The sequence below is a fragment of the Lates calcarifer genome, linkage group LG20, assembly GCF_001640805.2.
Source record: "Lates calcarifer isolate ASB-BC8 linkage group LG20, TLL_Latcal_v3, whole genome shotgun sequence".
NCBI lineage: Eukaryota > Metazoa > Chordata > Actinopteri > Centropomidae > Lates > Lates calcarifer.
Window position 1 is genome coordinate 13,032,346 of NC_066852.1, and position 27,553 is coordinate 13,059,898.

General features: G+C 40.8%; 1 protein-coding gene across 1 annotated transcript; it reads left to right on the forward strand.

Annotated features, from left to right (window-relative positions):
- Positions 1–1,009: 1,009 nt before the first annotated feature.
- On the forward strand, positions 1,010–27,553 carry LOC108893946 (neuronal migration protein doublecortin). The gene is made up of 7 exons (XM_018692439.2): positions 1,010–1,182; positions 4,454–4,879; positions 7,392–7,732; positions 17,707–17,809; positions 20,989–21,078; positions 24,360–24,457; positions 24,571–27,553. The coding sequence occupies exons 2-7, from the start codon at positions 4,516–4,518 to the stop codon at positions 24,625–24,627; spliced, it is 1,053 nt and encodes a 350-aa protein (XP_018547955.1). The 5' UTR covers positions 1,010–1,182; positions 4,454–4,515; the 3' UTR covers positions 24,628–27,553.

The window sequence follows — 27,553 nt, forward strand, 5'->3', positions numbered from 1 at the left end:
GTTGGGAGTATCATGTGACACCTCTGAAGCGCTACATCTCACCTTTCTCCCCCTATGTATGACACTGACTATATGGAGCCCCTGGTATACTGACAGTGCTCTCAGTGAAATTGATACCGCACTACAATAACCAGCACAGAGCCTTTTTACTTAAATCGGTTACAGAGCCACAAGGTCGAGAAAAGTTTACATCCCCGTCTTGTAATATGATAAGACTAGTGTTCATAGTAAGGAGGTGTTTCAGGTTTCCTCAGTGCGACTGTTCTTCTCTGTGTAATATCTTTAAAATGACAGCCTCATCTTTAATGGTGACATCACCTTATAAGTTCATGCAAAATAAGCCACAAACATTTGTTCCCTTGGGGCACTGGTTGTCATTATCATCATCAGACATTTGTGTAAACGTGATATCACTAGACATAATACAATAACTTTTCTTTGAAGCTGTATGTTGTTCTGTCAAAAAGTAGGCCAAATATGTGTCTTTCAGAGTTCAAATACTAACTATATGAATGCCTGACAATGAAATACTCCTTTAGGGGAAGCAGAAAGGAAAGTCAAACACAAGCACTGAGGTATTCAAGCTTCAATGGTCTACCAACAAAGAGCTCCAACAGACCGCAAGCATCAAACTGTGGTTTGTCTAAAAAGGGACGCACTCGTGATGACTTCAGCTCGGCTGATTGCACGGGAAAGCTACAATCTTGTAGGGTGATAAGAAAATAAAATCAGGAGATGAAATCAGTGAAATCCTTGAGAAAATCAGGAAAAGAAAATGCACTTTCACCTCCTGACAGAAAGTAGGAAGGCCTCATGTATATGTATCATGAGATCTCTAAGAGGCTCTGTCATCTTTCATCCATAAATGGAAATAGTCTTCCATTAATTCAAACAAGCTTTTACCGTCCATGTACCTTTTGGTGAGAACTGTTGTCAGCTCCACCCAAGCCCACATTGACTGGTACCTCCAGCATTTCCACAGTGGGCGGGTCCACTACTCGTTGGCTTTAGGACCCAGTAGCTCCTCCAGCGAGGCAGGCAGCGGCTCCGGCTCTCTCAGACTGAAGCAGACAAAGGCGAAGGGAGAGACGGCGTGCTTCTATCCTGCAGCATCGACTCACTCACTCGCATCCACTCCCCACACACACACACACTCCCTTCACTCCGCAAGCAGCGACGCAGGTGAGTCCGCTACTGGGGTGGGATTATCCACAGACTTTACTGATGAAAGGAGACATTAAATTGTAATGATTTTGACTCTGAGTGAGCAAGTGAGATTACATTTTAGGTATTTCTGTGTGGATGGAGTGATTTTTTTGATTTTAGGTTTTCAGATGTGCGTTTGAGCAGGTGGATTGCGAGAAGGTGTGCGCACACCCAACAAACCCCCCTCCCCCTTTTTTTTTCCTGAAGAAAAACTTGCATTTTATGCCGCTGCTTTCTGCCATGTGGCTACGCTCATTCATTAGACATGAGAAGTGTAGTGTCATGAAACTTTTCTTCCCTTTGTGGCTGTGATTTAAGAAAAAGCAGCTCTGCGTGGCGCGGTGTGAGAGATGGATAGATATTGTACGTGGATCAGCTTTGATGATCATGACTGAGAGAGAGTCATAATGTGGTGCTGGTTTAGTCAGGAGTGTGTAGTCACCGGGGTGTTGTGTGGGTGGCTCAGTCAGGAACACAGAACCAGCCAAAAATATCAATGATACTACACCATGTTGCTGCAGTGCTGCTTAATGGCTGGGTCTGGTTTCAGTTTGGGAGAATGCATGCGTTTTGCTGTGGTGGTGATTTTCTTACAGCTATTGAGAAAAGTCTGCAGTATCTCAATCAACCATAAAGAGAGATGATCATAATGTAAAGTGTGTCATGTTTCGCAGCTTTGTACTTGAAATTGAAATAGTATTCAGGCTATGTCTGAGAAAAATCCTCATTGACAAGACAGAGTACACTTTATGGACTCATGTTGGAGAATAAGCCGGCTGCTCCTCTTACAAGGAGCAGCAGCAGCAGCAGCAGCACTGATGGTGATGTCACTCTGAAGGCAGGCACCCTGCTTGAGACAATGGACTGTCCTAGTTGATGCTCCACTGGGGAAGGGTCACAGTTAGCTCTGCCCATTAGTGCAGCAGATGGGCTTGAAACCTGGCCTTTGTCAGCTGAGGAGCACCCATTCTACAGAAGTCCCACCCCTATCAGTGTGCCTGTCATAAAACCCCAGTCAGCAGTAGCAGCAGCGCAACCAGGGGGTTAGCTGAGGACTGGAGGGCCCCACCACATGGATGGATGGGTGGTGGCAGCATCTCTCAGTGCTGTTTTAATGGCCTGTGTTTGTCAATGTGATCTTCTGTGCAGTACTGTATATGCATAAGTAACATATAGGGCTTTAAACAGTGAAGGAACTGAGTGAGCAAATGAGTATTATGAAGCAACATTTCATTCAGTGGTTTGTATGCATGCAACAAAATGGCGAAAAAGACACTAGAGGTTAGTGAGGACATTTTTGGGCTTTTTACTGTTCATTGAAAGTAGAAGTGGGTGCTATGTTAGAGTTCAGTATCACATTATAATATTAGTATATGTTCAAAGCTAGAGCTATTATCCATCTTGCAAAATAATAATACAATTCTGTATGTTATCATCATCATGATACAGATCATGACAATTAAGTAGAAAATTGACACATTCTTCGTCAGTGACAGAAGATGCTAAATGGTGACCTTTCAGACCCAAATTATCAAAATTGTCTTCAAAATATGTCGTTTAGACATCCTAAAAGACACACCGTGTATGTGTTGTTAATGAGCCAATTAGAGTGGAGTTGTGTTCGAAGAGCTGTGACCTTTCAGTCAATATCGTCAAGTCCTATAGGCTAATCAAGACCAGTGGCATTCATGACACCTTTGCCTTATTCTGACATTTTTACTCTGCTTGTGACTTTGTAGAGATCACTCTTGTCGAAGGTGTTTTGAAGAACATTGCATGAATAAGGAGATTGTGTCAATGTGGCAGGCCTTTCCACTGGGCACAGATAACGTCCTCTTTCATGTGGGTGTGTGTGGGTGTTTTTTTTTTTTTTTTTTTTTTTTTTGAAATGTATGGTTCAATGAGTTTTTGTTTTGAGGGCTGAGTTGCAGCCATCAGGTGGAGGTTAACAGGAAAAGACTGGTTTTTAAATGGGAAAGCTGCTCCAGTCCACAGGCCAGTCTGTCTCATAGCATAAGTGGTTTATTGTTTAATGTCTGAACAGGTGCATCATTTGCATAATTCTCAAGAACATTCAAATACTGACTATTTTGGGGAGGAAAAAACAGGGGGAACATTTTCTTTTAGCTTCAACTGAGAGTCAAATCCAAAATTAATGTTGAACATAAATTTTAGTAGAAATGTGCTGATAACACTTACAGTAACAGTGTCTCCACTTAACTATTAAACACTCCTCTGAGAGTCCATTATTTCTACTGAACAGTGTACATGTCCTACTGCCATAACTGAGATCTTACACCCTTAAATCAAATGTTGAATATAGATTCTGATATCCATAGCCAGGAGACAACTTTAACCGTATTTACAGGGAATATGAATTCTAACCATTTTGAATTCATATTCCCTGTAAATACGGTTAAAGTTGTTGATATTAAGATATTTTCATGATTACATATGATTATGTCATCCATCCCTCATAAGAGTTGTGTTAGTACCAGGTAGTGAATGACACACAGGTAAAATTCACATCTACATTTAAAAAGAACACCTTTACCACTTTGTACATTACCACTGAGATTCTGTAAGTTGATCGCATTGGACACAATAACAGCAAAAGTCTTACTTTCTTGTGATATTCTTTTTGTTTATGCTCAAATTCTTCCCAATGAAAAGCCCAGTTAATTTACTTTCACCTCCTGACAGAGTAAAAATGCCTCATACATTTCATCTGTAACTATAAATCAACTCCTCTTTTAATTCATGCAGGCCTTTTCTGTCCATATACCTTTGTTGAGACTGATGTCAGCTCCACCCCAGCCCACACTTACTGGCACCTAACAGTAATTCCACAGTAGGCGGGCCACCTACTCGTTGGTCTTTAGCACCCAGTGGCTCCTCCTGTGGCAAAAATGATTGTTTCACTCATTGTCTACCTTTATGTAGATGAAACCATTACCATTATGGCAGATTGGAAAGGGAATTCAAGTCAGAAATCTGGTGTTTCCTCTGCTTTTAAAATGAAATGATCATAAGATACTATAGATTAGAATTAGTAACCAATCAATATGGTTTCCGTTAATAGTTAGAAACTGGTATTTCTGGTATTTGGAATGTCCTGGTTGTCTGGTCCATGTTTTTGGAACAAGCCAAAAGATTAAATCACAATGTCGTATTATTATTAATATCATCATTTTTCTGTGTTTTACTTTGTGATGTATTATAGACATTGTTTTCCTTCTTTTCCTAGACTCTTCGGAGCTGGTCTCCACCACCACACATTTGTCACAACCATCACAACTTTCAGTCATCATGGAGCTAGACTTTGGACATTTTGACGAGCGAGACAAGGCATCCCGTACCCCGCGGGGCGGGCGCATGAATGGACTCCCCAGCCCTACCCACAGCGCCCACTGCAGCTTCTATCGTACACGCACTCTCCAGGCCCTCACCAATGAGAAGAAAGCCAAAAAGGTGCGCTTCTACCGCAACGGAGACCGATACTTCAAGGGCATCGTGTATGCTGTGGCCAATGACCGATTTCGCACCTTCGACTCCCTCCTGGCTGACCTCACGCGCTCGCTCTCCGACCACATCAACTTGCCCCAGGGTGTCCGCTTCATCTTTACTATTGATGGCTCACGTAAGATCACAACCTTGGATGAGCTAGAGGAAGGTAAGCATTGTTTTGACAGGATCCACCAAGCACTTACTGCGTCTGATTTAATGCTTGAGATGCTGAATCATTTGTGTTATCAGTTACTTTGTTCCCCAGTAGAGCTGCAGCAGTGAGATGAAATGGAGACATTATAGGGCACCATGTTAAAGAAGATCAAGGCAGTTTCTGTGCTGAGAAGATTTAGGAGCATAATATTTCTAGTTTTCTGAGATTAGAAGAATTATCTGTTCGGTCTAGACTCCAGTAATCTCTCCTATGAACTAACAACTTCTAATCTGAAGGGTTACCCTGGAGCACATGGGGGACATGGTCCAATTTTTTCAACTCTAGGCATTTCGTAGGTTCTTTAAAACTTATGAAGCTATTTCCTTTTTTTGTCTTGACTTTAATGCAAAGTAGACAAAACAAATGTGACGAAATGTATTGAAAGTTTTGTAAAAACAGAGACATTGGTTTTAAAAACCCACAAACATTTCATGGCACGTTCAATCCCATGTTACTCATCATATTAAATTGTATTTCATGGTTTAATATTTAAAGATTTCCTGCTGATAAAGCTGAAAACAGGTCTTCTGCCTCGGTCTTAATGGGGCTCAGTGGGTCTGAGTTTTAGGATGTTTAGCTTAGGCTCTCAGAATGGTTCATACTGAGCTGTAAAGACAGACCTCTGCAGCTCAGCATGGGATAAATGGATCATTAACAGACAGCATTAGGATCTAATTCTCAAAAGAAACCTCCAGTCACAATTTGAAAGGGAGTTTTTATGAGTTTCTACTGTCAAATGTCTCCATCAGCATCCATGGTAACAATGGGTGAAAATTCCCTTTAACATTTTTGGATTTTATTTATGGCAAAAAATATTTTTCTGATTCAGGGGTCGAGGTATTTTGCATCATGACATATTTCACATTCTTATTGCTTGGGAAGCTGATCAGTAATACAAGCTTCATGAGCAGCTTCATGAGCAGCTGCCATCATGGCTGTTAGTGTCTGTTATAGTCTATATTTGGCAACAGAGAGTTGATTAGAACAAGAAGTGATTTATGTGCTAACTGATTCTTGTTGTGTAAGTTGCCAAAGATGACTTGGAAACCTTTTTTAGTAATTGAATGACGTCTTTTCTTGGCACCCAACAGGATGATCCATGCATTGGCCAGCTTAGAGCAAAGCCATATATCAGTGAAGCCTTAACTCAGATGCAGCAACTTAAAGCTTTTCGTAAAGAAGCGCATTACATTGATGCTGAAGTTGTTGACCTTGGCAAATACTTGATCATTGTAAGCGATCAGATTTTTCACGGGAGTGACTAAATGACCCAACTTTTTGACCTCATCTTTTTGAAACATTACTTTTTATGAGATTTCTAAAGGAGTGGTGAATAGTGAATTTAGGGTTAAAGCTAGAAGTTGAAGTGCAGCTTAATTTGTCCAAAATGAGTTGATCATCTCTGCTAATTGAGCTGCTTAGAGAAGATAGGAGTGAGTGTGTGCATGCGCATCTCTGTGCTGCTCTGTGTGCGTGTCTATGTGTGGTGGGTGCAGTAAAGATGGGGCTGCATGGTAAGCACTGTGGGTGGTGGTGGTGGGGCATTTCATTGTGCTTCCTCTTGTGGGCCATAATTAATTGCTCAATCTCTTCTGCACAGTGTAATCCTGTTTTGTGCCTTTGTCTTTGCTGTAATTTCTCCACATTTGGCCTAATTGTTGCCGTCTGGATTCCCCCTTTTGCCAAAATTTCTCTATCTCTCTCCCCCTGCTGCCTTTTGTCTTTACTTTAACTCCTCTCCTTGTCTGAGCAAAAGCACAATCTGCTGTAAAAACTGCAAGTCGATAAATGACAATGAAAACAGGAGATTATTTTGAGGGTTGGAAGAAGGATGGGCCAATTTAGGAAAAGTGCATTTGCCATGAGGCTGTATTTTTTAATGTCCAACAAGGAAGTCAGTCAGGCTCTATCTGGAAAGTTGGTTGTTGTTATTACTGTCAGCGTGTGCCATAAAATGTAACACTATATATTTCAGGTGAAATGTATTCACCATGGATTGAGCTATATGAGTATATTACCAATGATCTTAGTGGTACCTATCCAACCAAATGCTGTAGTTTAGGGTTTGAGTTATCCAGTCCTGAGACTTGTTCCACCACAACCCAAATACCATGGGGATGCTCAAAGGATCAAACACAACATTTGAAAAACAAACAAAAACTCAATAGCAACATGTTTTTCCTGTTTTGGTTATCCATTTTCATTCTCAACAAACAAAACTGACACCATCTGCAGTATGCACTATATTCTTCAGCAAAGTAAAACGATTTTTAGTTGTGACATTAGATCGATGTCAGATGAAATCCGAGATGTGAAAGCCCAGAGATAATTTCTCCCACTGGTCTCAACATTTCAGTTCCTGTAGTTTTAAATATTTCCGAGCAGACACCTCTGGGACTCTCAAGTGTCAAAGTTGAGCTGTGTTGCAACACACTAACCCATTTTTTTTTGTTCACTGTCACAGGGGAAAGCTATGTTTGTGCATCAGAGAACTTCTACAAGAAGGTTGACTACACAAAGAACGTCAACCCCAACTGGTCTGTGAATGTAAAGGCCTCAGCGAGCCAGAAGAACATGCAGTCCTTAGCTGCCAAGGCTGCAAGTGAGCCTAGAGAGACCAAGGACTTTATCCGACCCAAACTTGTGACAGTGATGCGCAGTGGTGTGAAGCCACGCAAAGCCGTGCGCGTCCTGCTCAACAAGAAAACGGCGCACTCCTTCGAGCAGGTCCTCACCGACATTACAGAGGCCATTAAACTTGAAAGTGGCGTGGTCAAGAGGATCTACACACTTGACGGCAAGCAGGTATGTCTTGCTTTCAGTCACTCGCCGGCTTACATCATACTCTCGGGTAAAAGACACTGGATCACATGTGTTGCTGCAAACCTTAGTTTACTGAGTCACACTATGCATATGAAAACTCTAACCCTTCTAAAATTCAAATATTGAAAGCTTTTGTGTGTTTATATGTAACACAGGACATGGCCCTCTGTTCTAGGATTAGCTGGGATAAAGGTGGTACAGTGCATTATGTAAGCAAAGCTACACAATAGGAAAATTTGTGGTCTGGATTGAGGAAAGTTCAGCATTCATACAGCCACCCACCCACACCCAGGCAGGTATCATCAGGATCAAGGGAAAGCAGGAAACCAAGTTATTTGTGTGGAAATGCAAAAGCGGACAAAACACAGTATCTTCGGTGGTTTTATTTAATGTATTTGACTTTCAGAATTGACTCAGTTGGTAGGGGACAAAATGCCATTGTCCTCTCCTTCCCTCAGTCAACAATGGTACAGCAGGTCCATGAGAACCTTGAGCATCCATGAGAACAACCTTTGTACACAATGACCTCCATTGTCTAGAGCCTTTAATCTGGCTTTCAGTCTATCACAACATATTCTCCTGTCTTGTGGTTCAGGTCATTAATACATGTCCACAGGCCTTTGTGTGGAGCTAGTTTTTAGGCCACAGGTATTTTTGAGTGCATCTCTGATTGAAATGCTCGGAAGTCCTGGGAAGTTCTGTCTTCCACCCACTATGGTAGTGTACAAAGGGCCAAGCCCTTTATTGTTGTGTTTGATCATTTTGTCCTCTTTGTTACTCTGTTTGGGATGGTGCATGCTGGTATTCTAGTTAAGTGGTGAGAAAACCATTATGTTAACATACACACCAAAACCAATGTCAACTGAACTTAGTTAAGTCTGGTAACTTGCAGTCTTTGCAATTTGTTGAGCTCAGAGGACATCTGAGGTTGAGAGTAAAACATTTTTGAAAAAAAGGGATCAGCTTCCTATCATTAGACAGTCATCAAAGATCTGTCATAGACATTGGCACGTCTGGATTCTCAGCATCGATTGCCTGTGTGAGATAATTCTTCAGTTGTTGAGGTTTGAAATACAGACATGTCTTGCGCCATGTAAGAGAAGCCACAGACTAAAGTGTCCTGAGCAACCTTGACGACTGTCTGGTGCTCAGTTATGGGACCCTTTGGCTGTTGTAGCCGAACAGAATTCAGGGCACAGGAATCCCCACGAGACAACCCTGCAGAGGAATGTTTCCACTAGCTGTGGGCAGTAAAAATATGTATTGACCTCAAATCTCTGTCACACACACAGTGTGCAATTAAAAGTAATGTTGTGTATGTAATGTTGTGCTGAATTTGTCGACTTGTTTTCATTACAAAAATTGCATGTTGACCTTATTATTACAAAGGCAATTGTCAACATTTAAGCTGTAGATTTGATATCATTTATTTCACAGGAAATATTCAAACACACACACACATCCTAATGTGAATTTGGTGGCTAACTGAGTCTACCCTGGTTGGCTAGTTAGTAGTAGTAGTGCTACCTAATTCTCATACAAGTTGAATATATATATATATATATATATATATATATACATATACAGTCCCAGTTTATCTGGAGTCTTTTGCCATACAACTGTAAAGGAAAGAAATGCTTTCAAATGTTTTGCTTTTAACACAGGAGCAGATTTGAAAGACTGCATCAGATACTTAACTTAGCAACAGTCACATAAAGGTACGGTCATTTTTTGTAAGCACCTCCAATACAAGTTTACCATGACAATTAGAAGAATATTCAGTATATTGAACTAATATCTAGAATGTAATTGGGACACACCTACAACATAAGCTGGAACAAAAGCATAAGAATGGTGAAAACCAATCAAACGATCTGAATGAGGCACACATGCTTTCACTTTGCCTAAAAGTCACTCCCAGGGGAAGACTATTGTTTTCTCAACACATGGGCTAAGCTAAAAGGACATTATGTTTTATTCATGTTTGCGCTTTAATGGAGAAATCTTGAGGGACGACCACAGCCACCATGCAGGGTTACCCACCTGGAAGGTTGTGGAAAGGTCTGTGAGATTAACCATTTACTATATCCTTTATATCAAGGTTTGTGCTAATTTGTAAAGTAAAAAATAATATGTGAGAGGGTGGTGTGGCCCAACAGCAAAGTTTGAATACAGGTGCAGCATCACAATGTGGTCACATATACAGTTTTTCTGTGCAGATGGGAGTGACCTTTTGACTACATAAGCATCCAACAACCATGATAAAATGCATCCTGCTGATAAATGCAGGCACAGATTTCTTGATTTCTTGATATTTGAAAAACTCACACCCGTCACACCTGTAATTTGCTGCATAGATCAAATACCCATCTCCAGTGTATTGAGAATCACAGTAAATTAACAGAGGCGTAGATGAGGAGGAAGCGTGAAAGCATGTGTGGATATGCATGTGGACATCTGTTCCTCAGTCCTCTCTTTGATATGGTTAAATGTTCACTAATCCTCATGTGGGGACCTTTTTCCCTGTATTATTCATTACAGATGGACTGGGGGATCGTGCCCTGCTGAGCTCCTTTAGGTGTTGTACTTCTTTTTTTTTTTCTCTCCGCTGTATTAATAAGGCCCAAATCACATGTGTCTTGGAGGAGGGGAGGTGCACTGAAATGATAGATGGGGGAATTTGATTTTAATGCGCTCTCCCAGGGGTGCAGTCTGGCTGCCCCAGGTCTGATACTGCTTTTTCCTATAGAAACACCTGCTAAGATGTTTGTAGATTGTTATCACCTTCCAGGATATTGCAGTTGTTGTTATTTTTTGGTGTATTTATCTTTGTGGTTGGGCGGTGGTTAGGTTTGATTCATCTTCTTGCCTTTGTTCTTCTAAGAATTCCTTGTCATGCTATGCATTTTTAATGATAATGTGTCTCCACAAAATGAATTTAATAGCCACCATATGGTAGCTATCCCAATCAGAGCATATTGATTCTGTTGTCATCACTGTACATATAGATTAATTATTTCATAATTGGTGTCCATTGATCCCTGACTCATGCCTGGGACTCCTGGTTTTCATTGCAATGCACAGAAATGTGAGAAAACGCTGCACACATTATTGTAGTGTCTTTGTGTGCAGAGGCACACTGCAGCTGCTCTGTGGTGGAGGTGATATGGTAGAAGCAATATTGATGCAGTGCCCGCCCCTCCCTGACTCTGCGCTGATCCTCCTCTTCCCATTCCATTGCGATAGCTGCTGGGACTGGTTGCTAGGAGACCACATCCCAGGCACAAAGAGAGCCCAGCTGGTGTGGACTGGTCTGTCAGATACCACATCCTGTAGTGGGTGTGAGAGTTTACTATCAATGCAAGCCTTTGGTTTTAAAAAATCACTTGTCATGTTTTTCTTCTGTACCTGTATACATTCCATCATTGGGCGTGACTTAAGAGTATGCTGGACTGTACTGTAGCATGTGGGTGTATGTATAGTTTTGGAAGATTCATTTGTAATCGACTAAAAGGTGGTTCAGGTCGTGTTTTCTAGCGCTTTTTAAAATGGCTACTTTTCAAGCCTTGATTGTGCTCTTTTCCTCAGTGCTGTGCAGATTCTAAAGACAGCCTGCCCTCCTCTCTTTGTCAGTGTTGTGAACAAAATCACTCCCATTTTCCCCTCAAATGCTGGTGCTTTTCACTTCAATCAGGAAGGGTGGGGCCAGTGGATTCAGAGTCATTTTCCATTCTTAAGAGCAAATTAGGATCATTTTATTTTTGCTGATGGGGAGTAATTATTCCCCGTGAAAAAAAAAAATCTTGATTTGCCCTGCACTGCTCCTAAAGGCTACATTAAATCAGAGAGGGTTTATTTAATTGCTGGCAGCCATTTTGTATTTAGTCCTCTTTGATAGAGGTGTCTGCATAGGAGAATAGTTCTGATTTGCATTTAAGATCCACCACTTGTTCATCTGAATTGCCCTCTGGGAAGGTTTTTGTCTAATGGATGCCAAATCCAAACATGATTTGTGAAATATGTCTGAGGTGTGTTGTGTTGCAGTGCGGTTTGTCCCTATGAATCATCTTGACGTGTCCGCAGGACTGCAGAGAAGGCTCTTTAACAGATTTGAGTGCCCATTATTCTGACCTGGTTTAGAATTAAGGTTTTCATTTAAGTCCTTTTTTATTTAATTAAGAAATTTGTCAACAAAGAGCCAGAGAAGAAAAGAAGCGGATGCTTCAGGCATGCTCCAGGCACAAGGTCACACTGTTATTGTCAGAGAACAAAAGATTCCAGTTCTCTTTAAAAGTTAATAATTTGTGGTAAGAAATTATTCACTGAATAGGAGATGGATGCAGGCATGGGTTCAGGGCTTCTTAACAACTAAAATATATCCGCTAATAGGGAAGAAAAGCCTGCTTTTCTCTGGTTATCAGTGCTCTTGCAGTCTGCCTGCTCCTTGCCATGCTGCAGAAGCAGTTGTCATGGCAATAAGCTCCACTGTGATGGATTCAGTTTGTGACAATGGCTGTAATACGCTGAGTGTGCTCTTTACATCGGGTCTTACCTGCCTGCTCTCTTTTCCTCACCCGTCACCACAACTCAACACCGCCACGTCTCACTCTCACACACGCTCACACACAACGTTCAGCAGAGGCAGACAATCGGGCTGATAGAGGGGCGTGGTCCCCGTGATCAAGCATCTTGAGCAGGCATGGAAGACCCCTGCCCCCACCCCGCGACTGACTCCCCTCGTTCCTGCATGAGCACCACATCAACAAGTGAGCATGACCCCGGGGGATGTGGGGGGGAAAGGAGGAAGCACAATTTAATAATGCTAAGGCCACATCAGTCAGCCAAATGGAAAGCCTGCTTCCTCGGGGTTGGGGAGGAGGGGGTGGGGTTAAAACAACATCAGGCACCAGCTGGTCCCCATGACTGTGCAGATATCGCTGCCTAACTGGCTCATCTGTGCTCCAAATGCATCCAGGGCACCTTCAGTAGCACAGAGACAATGTGCTGGTTGCACCAAGGTCACAGACAGGTCAGAGAGGCAGCTGCCTATCAAAATCATTGTTAGAGAGTAAACAGATCCTTGCAAAGCAGTTGCTGATGACCCAATTTATTATATTTTGATTCACTGATTCATTTGATTTTTCTCCAGTAATTACACTGTATAGATCAGTTGAGCTGTTGATACAAAAGCAGACAACTTCAAATGCTTTTAAGTGTTTTTGAAGCTGTGTTTTTTTTTAATGCTTTGTGTTGTCTGTGAAACACTGGTCTGAAATGGACAAAATGGAGACACTGTGTGTTTTTTTGAGGAATATTCCACTCAGTGCAGAGGCACTGATATCGATCAGGTCTGTGTGCCTACAGTGAAGGAAGTGGTGTGGGAGTTTTCCCCGTGGGTTTGCAAAGCAGGGTCTTACCAGCTCTTTTTCAGCCTTTATCTTTTTGTAACTCAGTTTCCTCCCCTCCCTTACAACAATGTGATGTTTAATGAAAAGTAATTTGCTCACCATTTTTTGGCCATTCTACTTTTATTCAAGCTTAAGTTGAATGAAACCTTACACCTAACTCAGAGTCATATCCTCTGCTAACATAAAGAAAACACAGTAAAATGGAAAATGCTGCAGTGTGCACCACCCCTTAATTATTTTGTTTTAAACAGTAGTACAGTACAGCCAATTTGTATGGAGGTAGAAGGAAACCTTCATAAACTGCTCTGAGATAACCCCTCTATGGGATTTCTTTCAGAGCAGAGCAGATTATTGTTTTCAGCTGCTATTGATTCTACTGACTGATTTTGACGGCTCATTCACGCCAGTGGTAGTCCTTTACTGTTTTCAGATAAGTACAGAGTAGATGAGACGCCCAGGTCATGACAGGGAGTCTAAACGGCATAATGCAACATTGAATAGCTTTACAAGATCAATTAGCATGGCAGTGTGGAGTCAGAGAGAAACTGGACCTCGGGACTCATCAGTCACTCATTCATTACTGCTCTTAACTGTGATGCTGAAAGGATGAGCTGAAGTGATGACAGGCCAGCTGTATGTAGAAGACAAAAGACATGTGAGCTTTGTTGATGATGTTTCCTGCTGCTCCACACAAAAGCAGGAAAAAAATCACCATAGTTGCACCTGAAATGATTGCCTATATGTTACACAGTAAACTTTGACTGTGTTATTTTTCTAACTCTACATGCTATACATGTGTTTTCCCATTTACAGTGAAATATTACCTCTCTCAAGCAAAGGAGGAGGACAACTTTTGTTTCAACATCTTATTTGTAACATGCATTAATGTTTTATGATACTGGATCATGCAGTACATTTATTCATTAGGCACCACAGAGACAAACTATAGGAGTCGCACTAACTTTGTGACCCACAGTCTTCTCAAATAGCAGAGCAGAATATCGGCGTGCTCTGTTTCCATATTAACCAGCATCCACCATCACCTAATGAAACATCTGCAGCCTGTGGTCAGAGTTGGTCCAAAGGAACTCTGAATAATTCAGTTGTTGTAGTTGGTGGATCCCTGCGTATAGCTGCTGGTGGTGTTGGTGGTTTTTTGGGGGGTCATGTGGTCCTGACAGCTGGTGAGGCAGAGATTAGGGATGGGCTTGGTGAGGGGACGTGGGGGGTTGGGGGGGCACCTGGAGTCTAGAAAGAGCCAGGTTTTTTTTTTTTTTTTTTTTTTTTAAAAAAAAAAAAAAAAAACACTTCCTCCAATAAATACATATATGAATATATATATATATACACACTCACTCTAATGCGAGCATTGCATGTGCAGAATGTAAATATGCAATATAACAGGACATCTAGTAGTCCATGAGTTGAATGGCATCATGTCTTCTCATAGTGTTCCTCTCCTAGATACTGTTGCCAGGTGGCTCTGGTTGACGCAGTTGACTGACCTTTTCAAATTGAGAGAGGATGCTTCTTAACCTATATCCAAATGTTCCCAAGCTGCCCTTTCCTCACTGCAGCCATGTTTGAAAGAGACACTGACATTTCACTTCTGATCTGATTGCACACAAAGCAAGGCGGTTTTCCACAGTATTTCTATCAACTGTAGACAAACGTCAAAATTCACTGAGGGTTGCAGTAACTATTAACTCATGATTGGCATCCCACACGAGAGGAAAAACAATATCAAGAAAAAATCAGAGGGTTGTGCACATGCAGGCCAGGTTTGGGTGTGGGACATTTGATACACACTTTATATGAATTATTTGTGGGCTTAATGATGCAGATAATACAGTACAGATAATGTGGATCTCAAGTGATCCCTGTAGGGAATTGGATTAGTAGGATTTTTGCTAAGGACTCATAAGGGTGGATGCTCTCTTACAAATGGGAATCAATCCAGGTTATTCCAGAGCATGCTGCCTTTTTTTTTTTTACAGTGTCGCCATGCTTTAAAAGGTTTCTGAGATGTTGCATCATAATATTATCTTGGTTCAAGCGTAATGCTAAGTAACTGGCAAAGCTCTCCAGATAGGAGTATTTTTTTGTGCTGGAACAGGAGATACCTAAAGTCACATCCTTAAAATCCAGGTTCCTGATCATTTTTGAACCCATTAGACATCTTTGTTTTGTGGTGTTTATATTAAATCTCATCTTAGGTCACTGCATGGACCCACTGAAAGTCGAGAAATAAACTAGTGTTCCCTGCGTGGCAGTCAGAAACCAACAGAGAGAACTGAAACTTCATTTCTAATGGAGATTCTGTTAAGAGAGATTAAGGCAGCAGTCTGTTGGATAAACACTTTATCCCTTTAATCAGCTCTATTCTTAAAGCTATTAAAACATGGGCTAGTCTCTACCCTCTCGCTCCATTCCAGTCCATTTCCATCACCTCTCCTCTCCTCGCTGGCCTTGGGGGAGAAAAAGCCCTTCCTAATACTTCCATCTTATGATTAACTGTCAGGTGCCCTTGTTGCAGCACAACAGTTTAACCTAATGAAAGTAACATGTATCTAATCTCTTGATAATGAACACAGAAGAAAACCTAAAGGTGCAGCCTGTAAATTAGCCCGAAAAACCAATTAGATTTTGATCCCCGGAGTCAAAGCAACCATCTCTGTGCCTCAGCGGGGATCTGCCAGGCCTGTATCCAGGGAATCTTGTGGGACGTGGAGAGGGTACAGCTGTTAGATGCCACGCCACCGAGTCACCACCGCACGCTTTTAGCTTGTCTAGCAGGACAGAGAACCAACATGGCAGCTGCTGGGGTGGGGTGTTCCCAAATTATCTGCACTTCATAGTTTGGATGTGTATCACAAAGGAAACCATGATGCATCTTGACTATCCTGGCAAACGTCCCAACAGAGGATAATCTTTCAGGCCATGGATCTCTCAGAGAAACCTACAGATAGGTTGAGTCTGTGAGAGGGCTGTGTTTTTAGAAAATAAGGAAAAGCCCTAACATTAAGCCCTCTAAAGAAGACAGAGCCAGTCATCTCTAGTTCATTTAATTCATATACTATATCTTGATCCAATAATTCAAGTCAGAAAGGAGAGATGTCAACATGTGTTGAAAGGAAAATTGAAAGTGAGACAGAGATGCTTTGTAACAAACCTTGTCTGCACCAGGAAAGATTAAAAAAACACAACCAAGGGGAGTGCAGCTTTTAGTTTGAAAGGCTTTAATAGGCGTGCCTGAGCTGGTAACAAGGCCTGTATAATGGAGAGCAGAGGAGAAGGTGTGGCCCAAAGACATCTGTCCACTAAGTAGGCCATATTGTGTCAACAGCTGCTATAGAGTTAAGGGTCCCTGGGGAAGGAAGTTGAATCATTTTAAACATTACAGCAAAGGTGTAACATTATCCTCTTTCTTTGGGCTTTTTTGTGCCTTTTGTGTGTGTTTGTTTTGTTACATGCACCCACTGTAGCTAAAGGCATGTTAACATGACAAGTAAAAGACAAAGGCGGCCTACTACTACCACCTGAAGCTGACTAAATCCTCTAGCTGGGCAGACAACCACAGCCTTACTTTTACTCAGTGAATTCATCCATGTAAGGCTGTGTGTTTACAGAGTTCATCCTTTAATTGAAATGAAATGTAATGAGCATTTAATGCATTTTCTGTCATCAAACCTGTGAGTGCATCATCCATGGTGCCTCCTCTGCATGGATGTTGGCAATACTTCATGCTCTAAATGTCTTCATGGATGATATTTTTTAATTAGTCCTGAATCAGCATTTCAGTTGCACATCATTAAATTATGAATAATAACAGCCTGAATATAATCAGATAGATATGAACAGATAATTCCCTCTTGGCAGTTGCATTCTCTTGGTTTCTTTAACTCTCTTTGTAAGGAGTGTAAAATCATTGATTAGTATTTAAAATTGTCATTTTTAGCAACACTAGTGACATTGGCTCAATGGCAGTGTCTGCCTGTTGGTCAGTCCATCACTTTATTTCAGTCTGAAATATCTCAGTAACTATTTGATGGATTGCCATGAAAGTTTGTACAGACATTCATGATCCCCTGATGATGAATTCCAGTTACTTTCATGTCTTCTTCTCTAGTGCCACAACATCCGTGGTGTTGGATGGATTGCCCTGTAATTTGGTATACGCAGTTAATGTTCTCTGCAGGATGTTAAGACTTAAAGACTGGTCGTTTAGCTTTCATCTAGAACCATCATCAGGTTAAAACTTAAATTTGTTCAATAATTGAGTGCAAAACGAATGACTTCCCAACAGCCTCAGTTGTACTTGTGCTAATTAGCAAATGTTAACATGCTAATGCACAAAACTAAAATGGTGAAAGTTCTTAACATTGTGCCTATCTAGCATCAGCATGTTAGCATTGTCATTATGAGCATGTTGGCATGTGGCTAACCTCACAGACCCGCTGGTATGGCTCTAGACACTTAGTCTTATTATGATACCAGTTGATGCCAGATTATCAAGGGTCTCATGAACTCTGTCTTCTGGCTTCACAGGTTACCTGCCTTCAAGATTTCTTTGGTGATGATGATGTCTTCATTGCATGTGGACCAGAGAAATTCCGCTACGCCCAGGATGATTTCTCTCTGGATGAGAACGGTGAGCCTAACAGCTTTAGTATTTAGTATTTAAGATCAGAGAAAAGAAAAAGCATAGGCTAACAACAGTATATTTTGTCATAGTTGTAAACTGCACATGAACATATGGGATGAGCTTTTTAATCAATCTTGCAGTGATAATGATGAAAAAACAGTTAAACATTATAGCAATAAAAAGATCAATAAAACATTACAGTAAATGACACAAATTTCCTCATATACTTTACAGGGTGTTTACAATGTTTAAAGCAGCATTTTGATTTAAAGAAGTCTATTAAATTTTATGTTAGGTCAAACAGTAGACCATTTTATTGAATAGTAAGTAATCTGGTGCAGTTTTGTCCATATGCGGCTGCTCACAGGTACAAATACTTATGATTTTGATCTTTGTTTGAGGTTGAAATTCTTGGTGATTTTTATGAGCCGTTAATGAGCCACATCCTGTTGAGTATTGGCTCTTGCTTCTATTGTAAGTCACTCACTGTACAGTACAGTGAGTGAGATTTCTATCTTAATGTTGTGGTTGTATGAGTCATGATTTAGATTTGTGTAGTCACACAGTTTTAGTTTTGACTCTCACTGTATTACAGAGTCTTACTCTTAAATCTGATCCCATCTGTTTAGTAAACACAATACTATGAGACAGACCTTTTAATTAGTTATTTAGAATAGGAAGTTTAGAAAAATAATTGAAGAAGGAAACTTGAAGAAATCAATTTAGAAAAAATACTCAACATACATAATATATAAAATGAAAATGTCCACATACATTCATGGTTTCAGGTTCACATAGATCGCTGTGTGCTTGTTTATAGTGAGGAGAAAAATTATCTATGTGAGAGGGAGGCCAACAAAGGGAGGGAGTCGGAGAGTGAAGTCGGTTATCTGCAGCCGGCAGCAGAGAGAGGAAAAGGTAGAGAGAAGAGGAGCCATTAATCTGTCTGGTGACAGGTTTAGGCCAGCTGATCTGTTGGTGCTGATACTGTTAAGAAGTTGAAAGAAAATGTGAAACCAATCCTCTCACTGAGTCCCTCTGCTCCCCACAGACCTGAAACCCCTATTTTTAACAACCCACTTCCACCTAATGTCCCCTCCTCGAAACATTCAGTATAGTATAGATACCTTTTTTAATCTTAACACAGCACTGATACAGAACAGGGCTGATTTGACATCATGCTCCCTTCATCCTTTCTCTTCCTCTTCACTTCCTCATCAGATGATGGCAGGATGGAAATGCCAGTTCATTTATAATGATCTGGGTCCTTTCAACGTTCCCCTCTCCCACCCCAATGGAACCACAGCTAAATTGTTTCATTCCGTCTGTAATAACCTTGGGGCAATACTAAATAAAATGGCTGAGAGTCTGAAGCATCCAGACATCAGTGGGTTGGCCTCAGTGGAGTAGGAGAGGAGAAAGCCCTGTCTGTGTTTCCATAACACTCATCGCTCTGGATGATTTATGGTCAAATCCTGATGTTTTTTGAAGGCAATCCTGATAATATGATGAATGACAATAGCTAAGATTCTAAATGCACAAATCGGAGACAGATGCAGGGAAATGTTCTTTCTGTGTTGGAAGTACTTTGTCTGGGTAGGAGATACACTTTGAGTATATTTTCTCTTTTCTCCTACTCCCACTGCTTGGTTTGGCAGAATCACCAAAATAGATTTAAATCTCCTGTGGTTATTTTTCACACTCTTTATGTTAAGACTATGCAGATGGACTTGCAGACACAGAGAAGCACATGTGTACCTGCAAACTCTGTTTGTGCAGCGGCAACATCAGTCGAAGCTGAGAGGGAATCTGTGTAGATAGACTCAGGGCTATTTTGAGACCACTGAGTAGACTAGACAAGCTGCCAGTCTGAAGTACTGTCAAAGGCGTGGTGGCACACCTTACGAACAATAGCACATGAATGTACGTCTGTATCCAGTAGTGTGTGAAGGTTAAGAGAGATAGAGAAGACAGACATGGTGCGATCCCAGGAGACGGAGGGAGGACAGATAGTATAATTAGCATCAAAAGTGGAAAAGGGGAGGGTGGGGTTTTGGGGGGGGGGGGGGGGGTGCGGGCGGAAAGAGAGAGCCTGACAGTACAAACAGAGGGAAAGATGCAAAGGGAGGAGTAGCAGTGTCTGGAGTCTGTCTACCCTGATTTAATACAGTGACCCAGAATATACTGCACACATTTTTATGTGATTTTATATGAGTGCAGATATCAGTCTTCAATCATAGCCAGTGAATCTAGGAATATAAAAATCAAACTATTTATATTGAACACCATTTCTAATACTTGAGTTTCCATACCAATACCAAAATAATGATGCTTCTTTTAATAAACATGTTTTTCTATAAGACCCTTTTCATGATTTTATGGAGCCCTAAAATGTTGTCTAAAGACACTCATCCATACAGGAACAGTGCCTACAAATACTCTAAAAGTGGCAAGATTTTTAATTGAAATCAGGAACTATCTGATGACAGAAAATGTAAGCAGAATCCAACGCAACATTTGATGCCCCTCCATCAGTACTTTTCATTTCTTGGTGCTATGGACAGATTTTGGTCAATATTGAGGTCTGATTTACAGTGACTTAACCAAACTGATAATTGTTTAACACTGACACTTTCATGTTGTATTTTGGGGTTAATGCTTGTGCTGTGAGGCCATTTCATGCATTTCATTTCATTACTAGAGGCCAAAATAGTAAAATCAAGTGGTTAAAGCTATTTATTGGTTGTGAATAGTAATGAAAATGGTTAAAACACAATTTAGAAAAAATAGACTGAAGTGACACCAAAGAAATTGATATGAGAAGGTAAAACAAACCTCCTATCAACTAAGGACCAGCCTTACTGGCTTAACAAAACTAGAAAAATATTGAGGCTATGATCAGACCAGTGCATTGGTGGTTTTACTTTTATTTCATTGTCTTTCCACCATTCAATCTGACATGCAGTCATTCAGACATTTAGCCCAAGCATATTGAGGGCAGAAGCAAAAGATATTCAGAAAAGTATTCATGCACCTTTCCAAACATTTACCCATTTTACATAATCAGGAAAGCATTAGAGTCAAAATCATTATTTGAATGGTCAAATCATTAATGATTAATATCAGACAATCATGAACAGATGCATCTCACTCATTTCTAACTGTCGTTGTGCTTTTTTCCACAGAATGCAGGGTGATGAAGGGACCCAAAGCTCAGCGTGGTTCAGCAAAGAGTCCTGGTCCAATCAAGCGTAGCAAGTCTCCTGCTGAATCGAGTGAGCCCATTATTATTTCACCTAACGCTGTAACTCTTCCTGTTGAAACTAGAGCAGAAACCAGCCTCACCTTGTTCTATAAATCAAAACAAAGAGCTGGTGGAAAATAGAACCAGGCTAATGCTGTTGCCGGAAATTTGACAGCAGAGTGATGCAGTGATCAGCTCCTGGGGGTTGTGGTAGAAGACACTAAATCCCAGCCAGACACAGTGCTGCTGGTCTGTAGCTGACCTTGAGCCTTGACCCTACTCCAAAGAGAAGAGTGCGCATAATGATGGATTTCCCCCTCAGGATGGATTGTGTATGGTATAAGATGGCTACAAATCATCTTCCCAGTAGGCAAATTTCAGGCATTCAAAGAGATTTTTCTTTCCTTTTTTCCTACTACAATCTCCATTTTGTTGGGACACACAATGTGGTTCCTCTCTGTGTTGTCAGGCTGTGCCTAGAGAACTGGAGTCAGACTGTTTTTACTGGGGGGTCCAAACAACAACTCCTCCTTAATCTCACTACAACAGCACATAAAAATCCTCTGATACATGTGAATGGGGACAGTGAAAATCCAGCCTTTGTTTATTAAGAGTAATCTGATGAGATTTAATATAATGTTGCTAATGCAGATTCTTTTTTTTTTTTTCAGCCATGAATAAAACATGAAAAGCAAACAAAGACAGTGTAAACAGCTTTTAGCTGTTTGTTTCACAATCAGGGATTTTAACATTTAATAATATCCAGTAGGCAAAAAAGAACATAATACAGACTGCTGATGCTTGAATCTTTTATGTTAACACTGGAAAAACCGAGGTATACCTCTCCGTTACAGTGCTGAGTTTATATAGCTGTGCCATTAGTTGGCTGAGCAGTTGGTGCCATGAAATCTAATCGGGTGCAGGTATGACCAAAAAAAAAAAAAAAAAAAAGCTGTTTTCCCAGACAGCTTTCACATAAACTATGAACACTGGAAAATGAAAACACTTAGATATAGCACCAGTTCTTCATGTTTCACCCAACAGATTCAAATTATACAAGAATTTGAATAATTCCCTGCCTGGTTATTGCTATATACCATGATGGTACACCCACATAGAGCTTTTGCTCTATGTTCTTACAGCTTGTTAAAGTCTGAGGGACAGTGACACTGTTTCTCCAGCGGTGGTGAGAAAGAGCAGGTGAGCTGTTAAATCCTCTGCGGGGTAAATGCAGAGGGATGATGTTCTGACTTGGTTCTGTGATAGCAGCAGGTAGTCCGCAGTTCATGTTTCACACCACTTTACGCAATAGGTGGTGGGGGTTTGTGGCTAGCAGCTCTGCAGGTTCCCTCAGTCCTCCAGTGGTCTTGAATATTTTATTGATCACTGATGGGGGGGATGTCTGGCCTTTAAGACAGCAGATGGTTGGACAACATGCTGGGGAGGCAGCAACCACCTCTGTAATACCTGTGGGGTCAGCAGAGAGATAATGGAGTCGTAGCAGTATGTGGCTTGCCTGTTTTTCCAATTTCAAATATATATATCCAGATTTTATTTTCATTGTTTCTCATGCTCTACACCTATTGAAGCTGAAATCAGTCATTTAAAATAATTTGAGACAAATGTAAGGAGTGAAGCTCTAGGAAAGATGGGACTCAATACTGAATACAGACATGTCCATTTTGTAGATATTTTTCTTTTCACAGGAGACTCTGTACTAGGCATGGGCTAGTTATTGGTTTCAAGGTATACCATGGTTTGGAAAAAGTCAAGGTTTCAAAACCATTAATATTTTCCATCTACTGTCCCAATGGTATAAGCTGTTCGGTATGCTACAGTATGCGCTACCCTGTTGTGATAACGGACAGAATGAGCCTCCCTATTATGATAGATATTTTCTACCTGACAGATTGTGCTGCCATATTGTGATAGATATTCTGTACCCTCCCTTTTAGAGCTTTGATTGCAATACCGCTAAACTATGAAACTGCAATGTTTTTGGTTAAGGTTATCATACCGTCAGAATCTGATACCGGCCCATGCCTAATCTGTGCCGTCTCCCTGAAGGTAGGAGCTGAAAGTGCTGTTTCAGGGGATGGCACGAGTCCGGTAAGATTTTGTCTGTCATTCATGCAACTGCTTTGTCATGGCCTGGCATGAATTTAAAGATTATCTACACAGAACCTGAACAGTATGATAAAAACTTACTTTATATTTATGAAATTCTACCTACGTATGGTCCCTTCACTGTGAAATTATAATCTAACATGAAAAACTATAAAGTACATATTGCCTGTCTTTGAATGCCTCTCTTACCTCTAATTGGTTAACAGCTGGTATGGAGGATTTTTATTGGCCATCAGCTCAACAATAGGTGTGCATGTGACTTGGAACTACAGGCTCATGTTCTCCACCATGTTTAAAATATACATCTGATTTTCAGAGTCAGCCTGCTTACCAGCACTCTCTTGAGCCTCTGACATTCGGGAGAAAAAAGAAAAACAGTTTAGGGTGCACTGAGTTTAATGAGTTGAATACATTGAAAGTGTGTTTGGCATGGTCCTGGGATGAAAGCCCACAATGAAACGCACTGATCTTCAATTTAACAGCACCATGGAATGGTCCATAAATAAAACAGCTGCACTCACTGTCCAGTAGAAGAGCAGCTCATGTTTAGATATACTGATTTTAAGGTCTGAAGATAATAGGACATGTAATTTTTCTGTTTTTGAGTGGGCTTGTCCTTTAATGTGTTTAAACAGCTTGTTAAGTTTACTCCTGTGAGTCTGTTTATCTGGCTGAGTGGTTAAGTGAAGCCAATGGCATTAAGTTGGTTAACAATAAAGCTTTATCCACGTTGCATTTTCAACACTCATTGGCTCAAATTTACACCGGCCATCTGGCTCATAGTCCTTTTAACTTCTTTTCATCTGGTACAGACAAAAACTCTTTTAAAGCACTTAAAACACACGACTACATCACATCGCACCGCTCTTAGATATAAACACAATGTTCCACACAGAGGGAATCCTAGCAACGTGGCAAGACGCAGAGCGGGTGAATAAAATGTCATCTAACAAATGGAGAGCTTGTAGACAGCGTCCCTGTACGCCGTAGCCAAATGAGGCCATAGTTCAGGAATGACTTTTCTCCAGAGCCAAGGAAAGAGGTTCAGTCCTCTCATGCACAATTTCTAATCCACTACTCCGCTTACCTCTTTTTCTTTCTCCTTCCTTCTCCTCTCCCACTGCTCCCTCTCTCTTTTTTTTTCCCTCCCCTCCTCTCTTTTCTCTGTTCTGTGGGCTCTGTCAGCCAACGGGACGGGCTCCAGCAGCCAGCTCTCCACCCCGATTTCCAAGCATTCCCCCACCTCCACCCCCACCAGTCCAGGCCTCAACAACAAGCAGAAGGTACCTGGGCATCTCTCCTTCTCCTCCTGCCCTCTCATCTTGTTGCCCTATGTTTCTTCAGTTCATCATTTTATGTTCTTAACTGTGATTTTTGCTCTGCTTTTTTTCCCCAGGATCTCTACCTGCCCTTATCTCTGGATGATGACGATTCTCTCGGCGAATCAATGTAGACTCTCCTCCTGCAGCCTGCCTCCTTTTTTTGGCCTGAAACACAGAAGTTTTTATACCTCTGCTGCTTTCCACCTTCACTCACAGTGCCACCTGTTGTCTAGGAGAAACCACTCTTTGTCTCTTTTTAAGGCCTTAGCCGCCAGGGCTATGACACCATTTGCTGCTTGAGAATAACACAAACCTTTTTTTAAAATCTGTTTCGATCACTTTGTAATAATAAAGCTCACTAATGTTCAGACTTGTTTCTATGTGGAGGTTGGCCACTATTTCTCAAAAAGGGTATACAGTTCACTGACCCACAGATTTCACGGTGTAAAAATTTCACTTTGGTCTCAGACATTACGTTGAAGGATGCACTCCGACTTAAATGTTTCAGTCGCAGAATTCCAAGCAGCAAATGGATATTTTTAGGGGTGTTAGTCAGAACTGACTCAACTTTTGTATCACTTGTATCCGTGACGTTCCTCCATGTCCCTCTGTTCCCCTGCCCCACAGTTAATGGTGTGAAAGGTAATGGTTCCTTGTCAGAGGAAGTCTGCTAAGCCAGAGAAAGTCTTTCTAACCTGCTGTAAATACTGTGTATAGCTATCCATCATAACATCTCTGCCCAATGTTCATTGCTGTGCTTCCATAACGTCACTACAATATCTGTCAAACATTTGCTCAACATAAATAACAGGGTCTGGTCAAAGTAAAAGAAGCAACCAAAATGAAGTCCTACCACAGAGGGTTGCGGATGTGTGGGATGCACCTCCTGACTGATTATTGGTCAGAAGCCCACGCCTCCACGATGAGAATTCATGTTCTCAACTGAATTTGCATGAGAAATTACAAAACCATAATTGTTTGAGACTATTTCAATCTCAAACATGGAGGCTTCAAAATCCATATTGTTGGCAATAATTGGCATTCATCTTGTCCAATCAGAGACAAGGCGAAGAAAAAGCATCTCACATAGCCCTCAGGGGAAATCTTTATGTTGGTGATTCCTTTATTTTGACCTTCTACATAGACAGTAGGCTATACATGGTATATACCCTCTGTGTTTTAGATACTCACAAACTGCAGTGCATGATAATGGTGAATGATAATGAAACTTTGGGCATGTAAAAAGCTGATTTGAAGGACCTAATGGTACATAAAACAACCAAAGGAAAAACAATTAGGCCCTTTTTTAAGGAAAAAAAAAACAGTATACAGTTTTACTGACCCAGTTTAAATAATTCCCTTTTATGCCAACTTATCACTACTTCACCACAAGCAGTGGTGATGTTTTATAGTACAATGTGTGAAATTCAAAGATAAATAAAGGTGTCAAAGCCAAAGTATGATTTTTAGACGAAGAATTATAGAAAAGGGAAAATATGTAATTTTATCAGTTGTAAAATTCTTTAAATACTCTGGAGGAAGCACACCTGGAGATTTATGCATGTTACTTTTAACGCATCAAAAATAACGTCAAGATGAAATCATGCTCATCTGAGGCAATTAGTGTTGTCAGGGCGCTAAACTTTAGTGGGATTTCTCCTATTTTGCATGGCTCAGCGTAGTTCTCAGATACAGGGGAGATGAAAACGTAACGGTTGTCTAAATCCATGTGTGGGTTTCAAATTTTATAAAGTTTATTAATTTATATCAAGGGTACTTGTCTAGGATTTTCTTTGTCTAGTTTTAACTTGCTCACATGAGCTCCAAACACTAGTACTTTTTTCAAGCCTCTGTGTGCAACTTTCTATCGCCATATTTCTTTTTCTGTAGTCATGACTGTGTCTTACCAATCTACTGAAAAGAGTTTTCTCAGATTTTGCAGGGAATCAAACCTGAGAGTCTCTAAATTGGACAACACTGAAGCACAAAGCAGGGAGCTACTTACTCATCACAGCAACAGACACTTTACTGTCTATTTGCCAGCATTACAATGCGTGACCACAATTAATTTCTCAATGTGTCAAGATAAATGCTACATGTGTAGCGTCCTTTAAATTAACATCTATGCATTTGGATTAAAGAATAGTTAAAAAGCTTTTTCTTTTGTGTGGAGAATGGCCTTTTTATACCCAATAGTGTAATGAGAAATTAACTAAAACTGAAATTTCCATGCAGTTATTTCCATTGTGATGACGTGACAGTTTGAGAGTTGTATGTCTTAGGAGTGATCCGGTGTCTGCCCTCTGGATAAGCTTTGAACAGCTGTTTTCATTAGCCACTTACTGTAATACTCAAGACAAACTTATTACAAAAATACCTGGTGCTGTGGACTACACCTTTCTCCTGCAGGGAGCGCTGTCACACCAGCACAACAGCTACTGATATCAGCTAATCCAACAAGCAGGGACACCTCACTTTTGCCTGCCATTTTGTACAAAACGCCCCATTTGTTGTCCTTTTTCTCAAGCTATCAGTTCTGTATAACCTAATCATGCTAATAATGGTCTTGTTTCCTTGATTTTTCTACAGCTTCTTACAGCTCTACAGCATATTAAACATTAACGGAAAATGTTGGTTGTCTCGTGTAAACCAGCCGCCACCATGTAAGATGGATGGTGCGAGTTCATCACCTACAGTGGTGCCTTTTCTTTTTCTTTTTTTTTTTTAGATTACTGTCTTTTGATAAAATAAATGAAATGGGACGTCGAAGGCTTGTTATTTGTTAACAGCTGTTTGTAAAACATTTTTAAATGTCTTGAATGAGGAAGCCTCCCAGCGCATATTGTTTTGTAGAGTTACAGGACACTTTCTCATGGTGTAAATACACTCCCTGTTCTCTTTCATATGTATGCCTTTCTGATCGAATGAATGACTTTTTTTTCTCTGAAATTTACAATGTCCTTTTTAGTGGTATTTTGCAACGTCACAGTGGCTTGTTTCAGTGCTTCATTCAATGTATAACCGGTATCCTTTTGCAATTAAAACAGTTGTATTTCA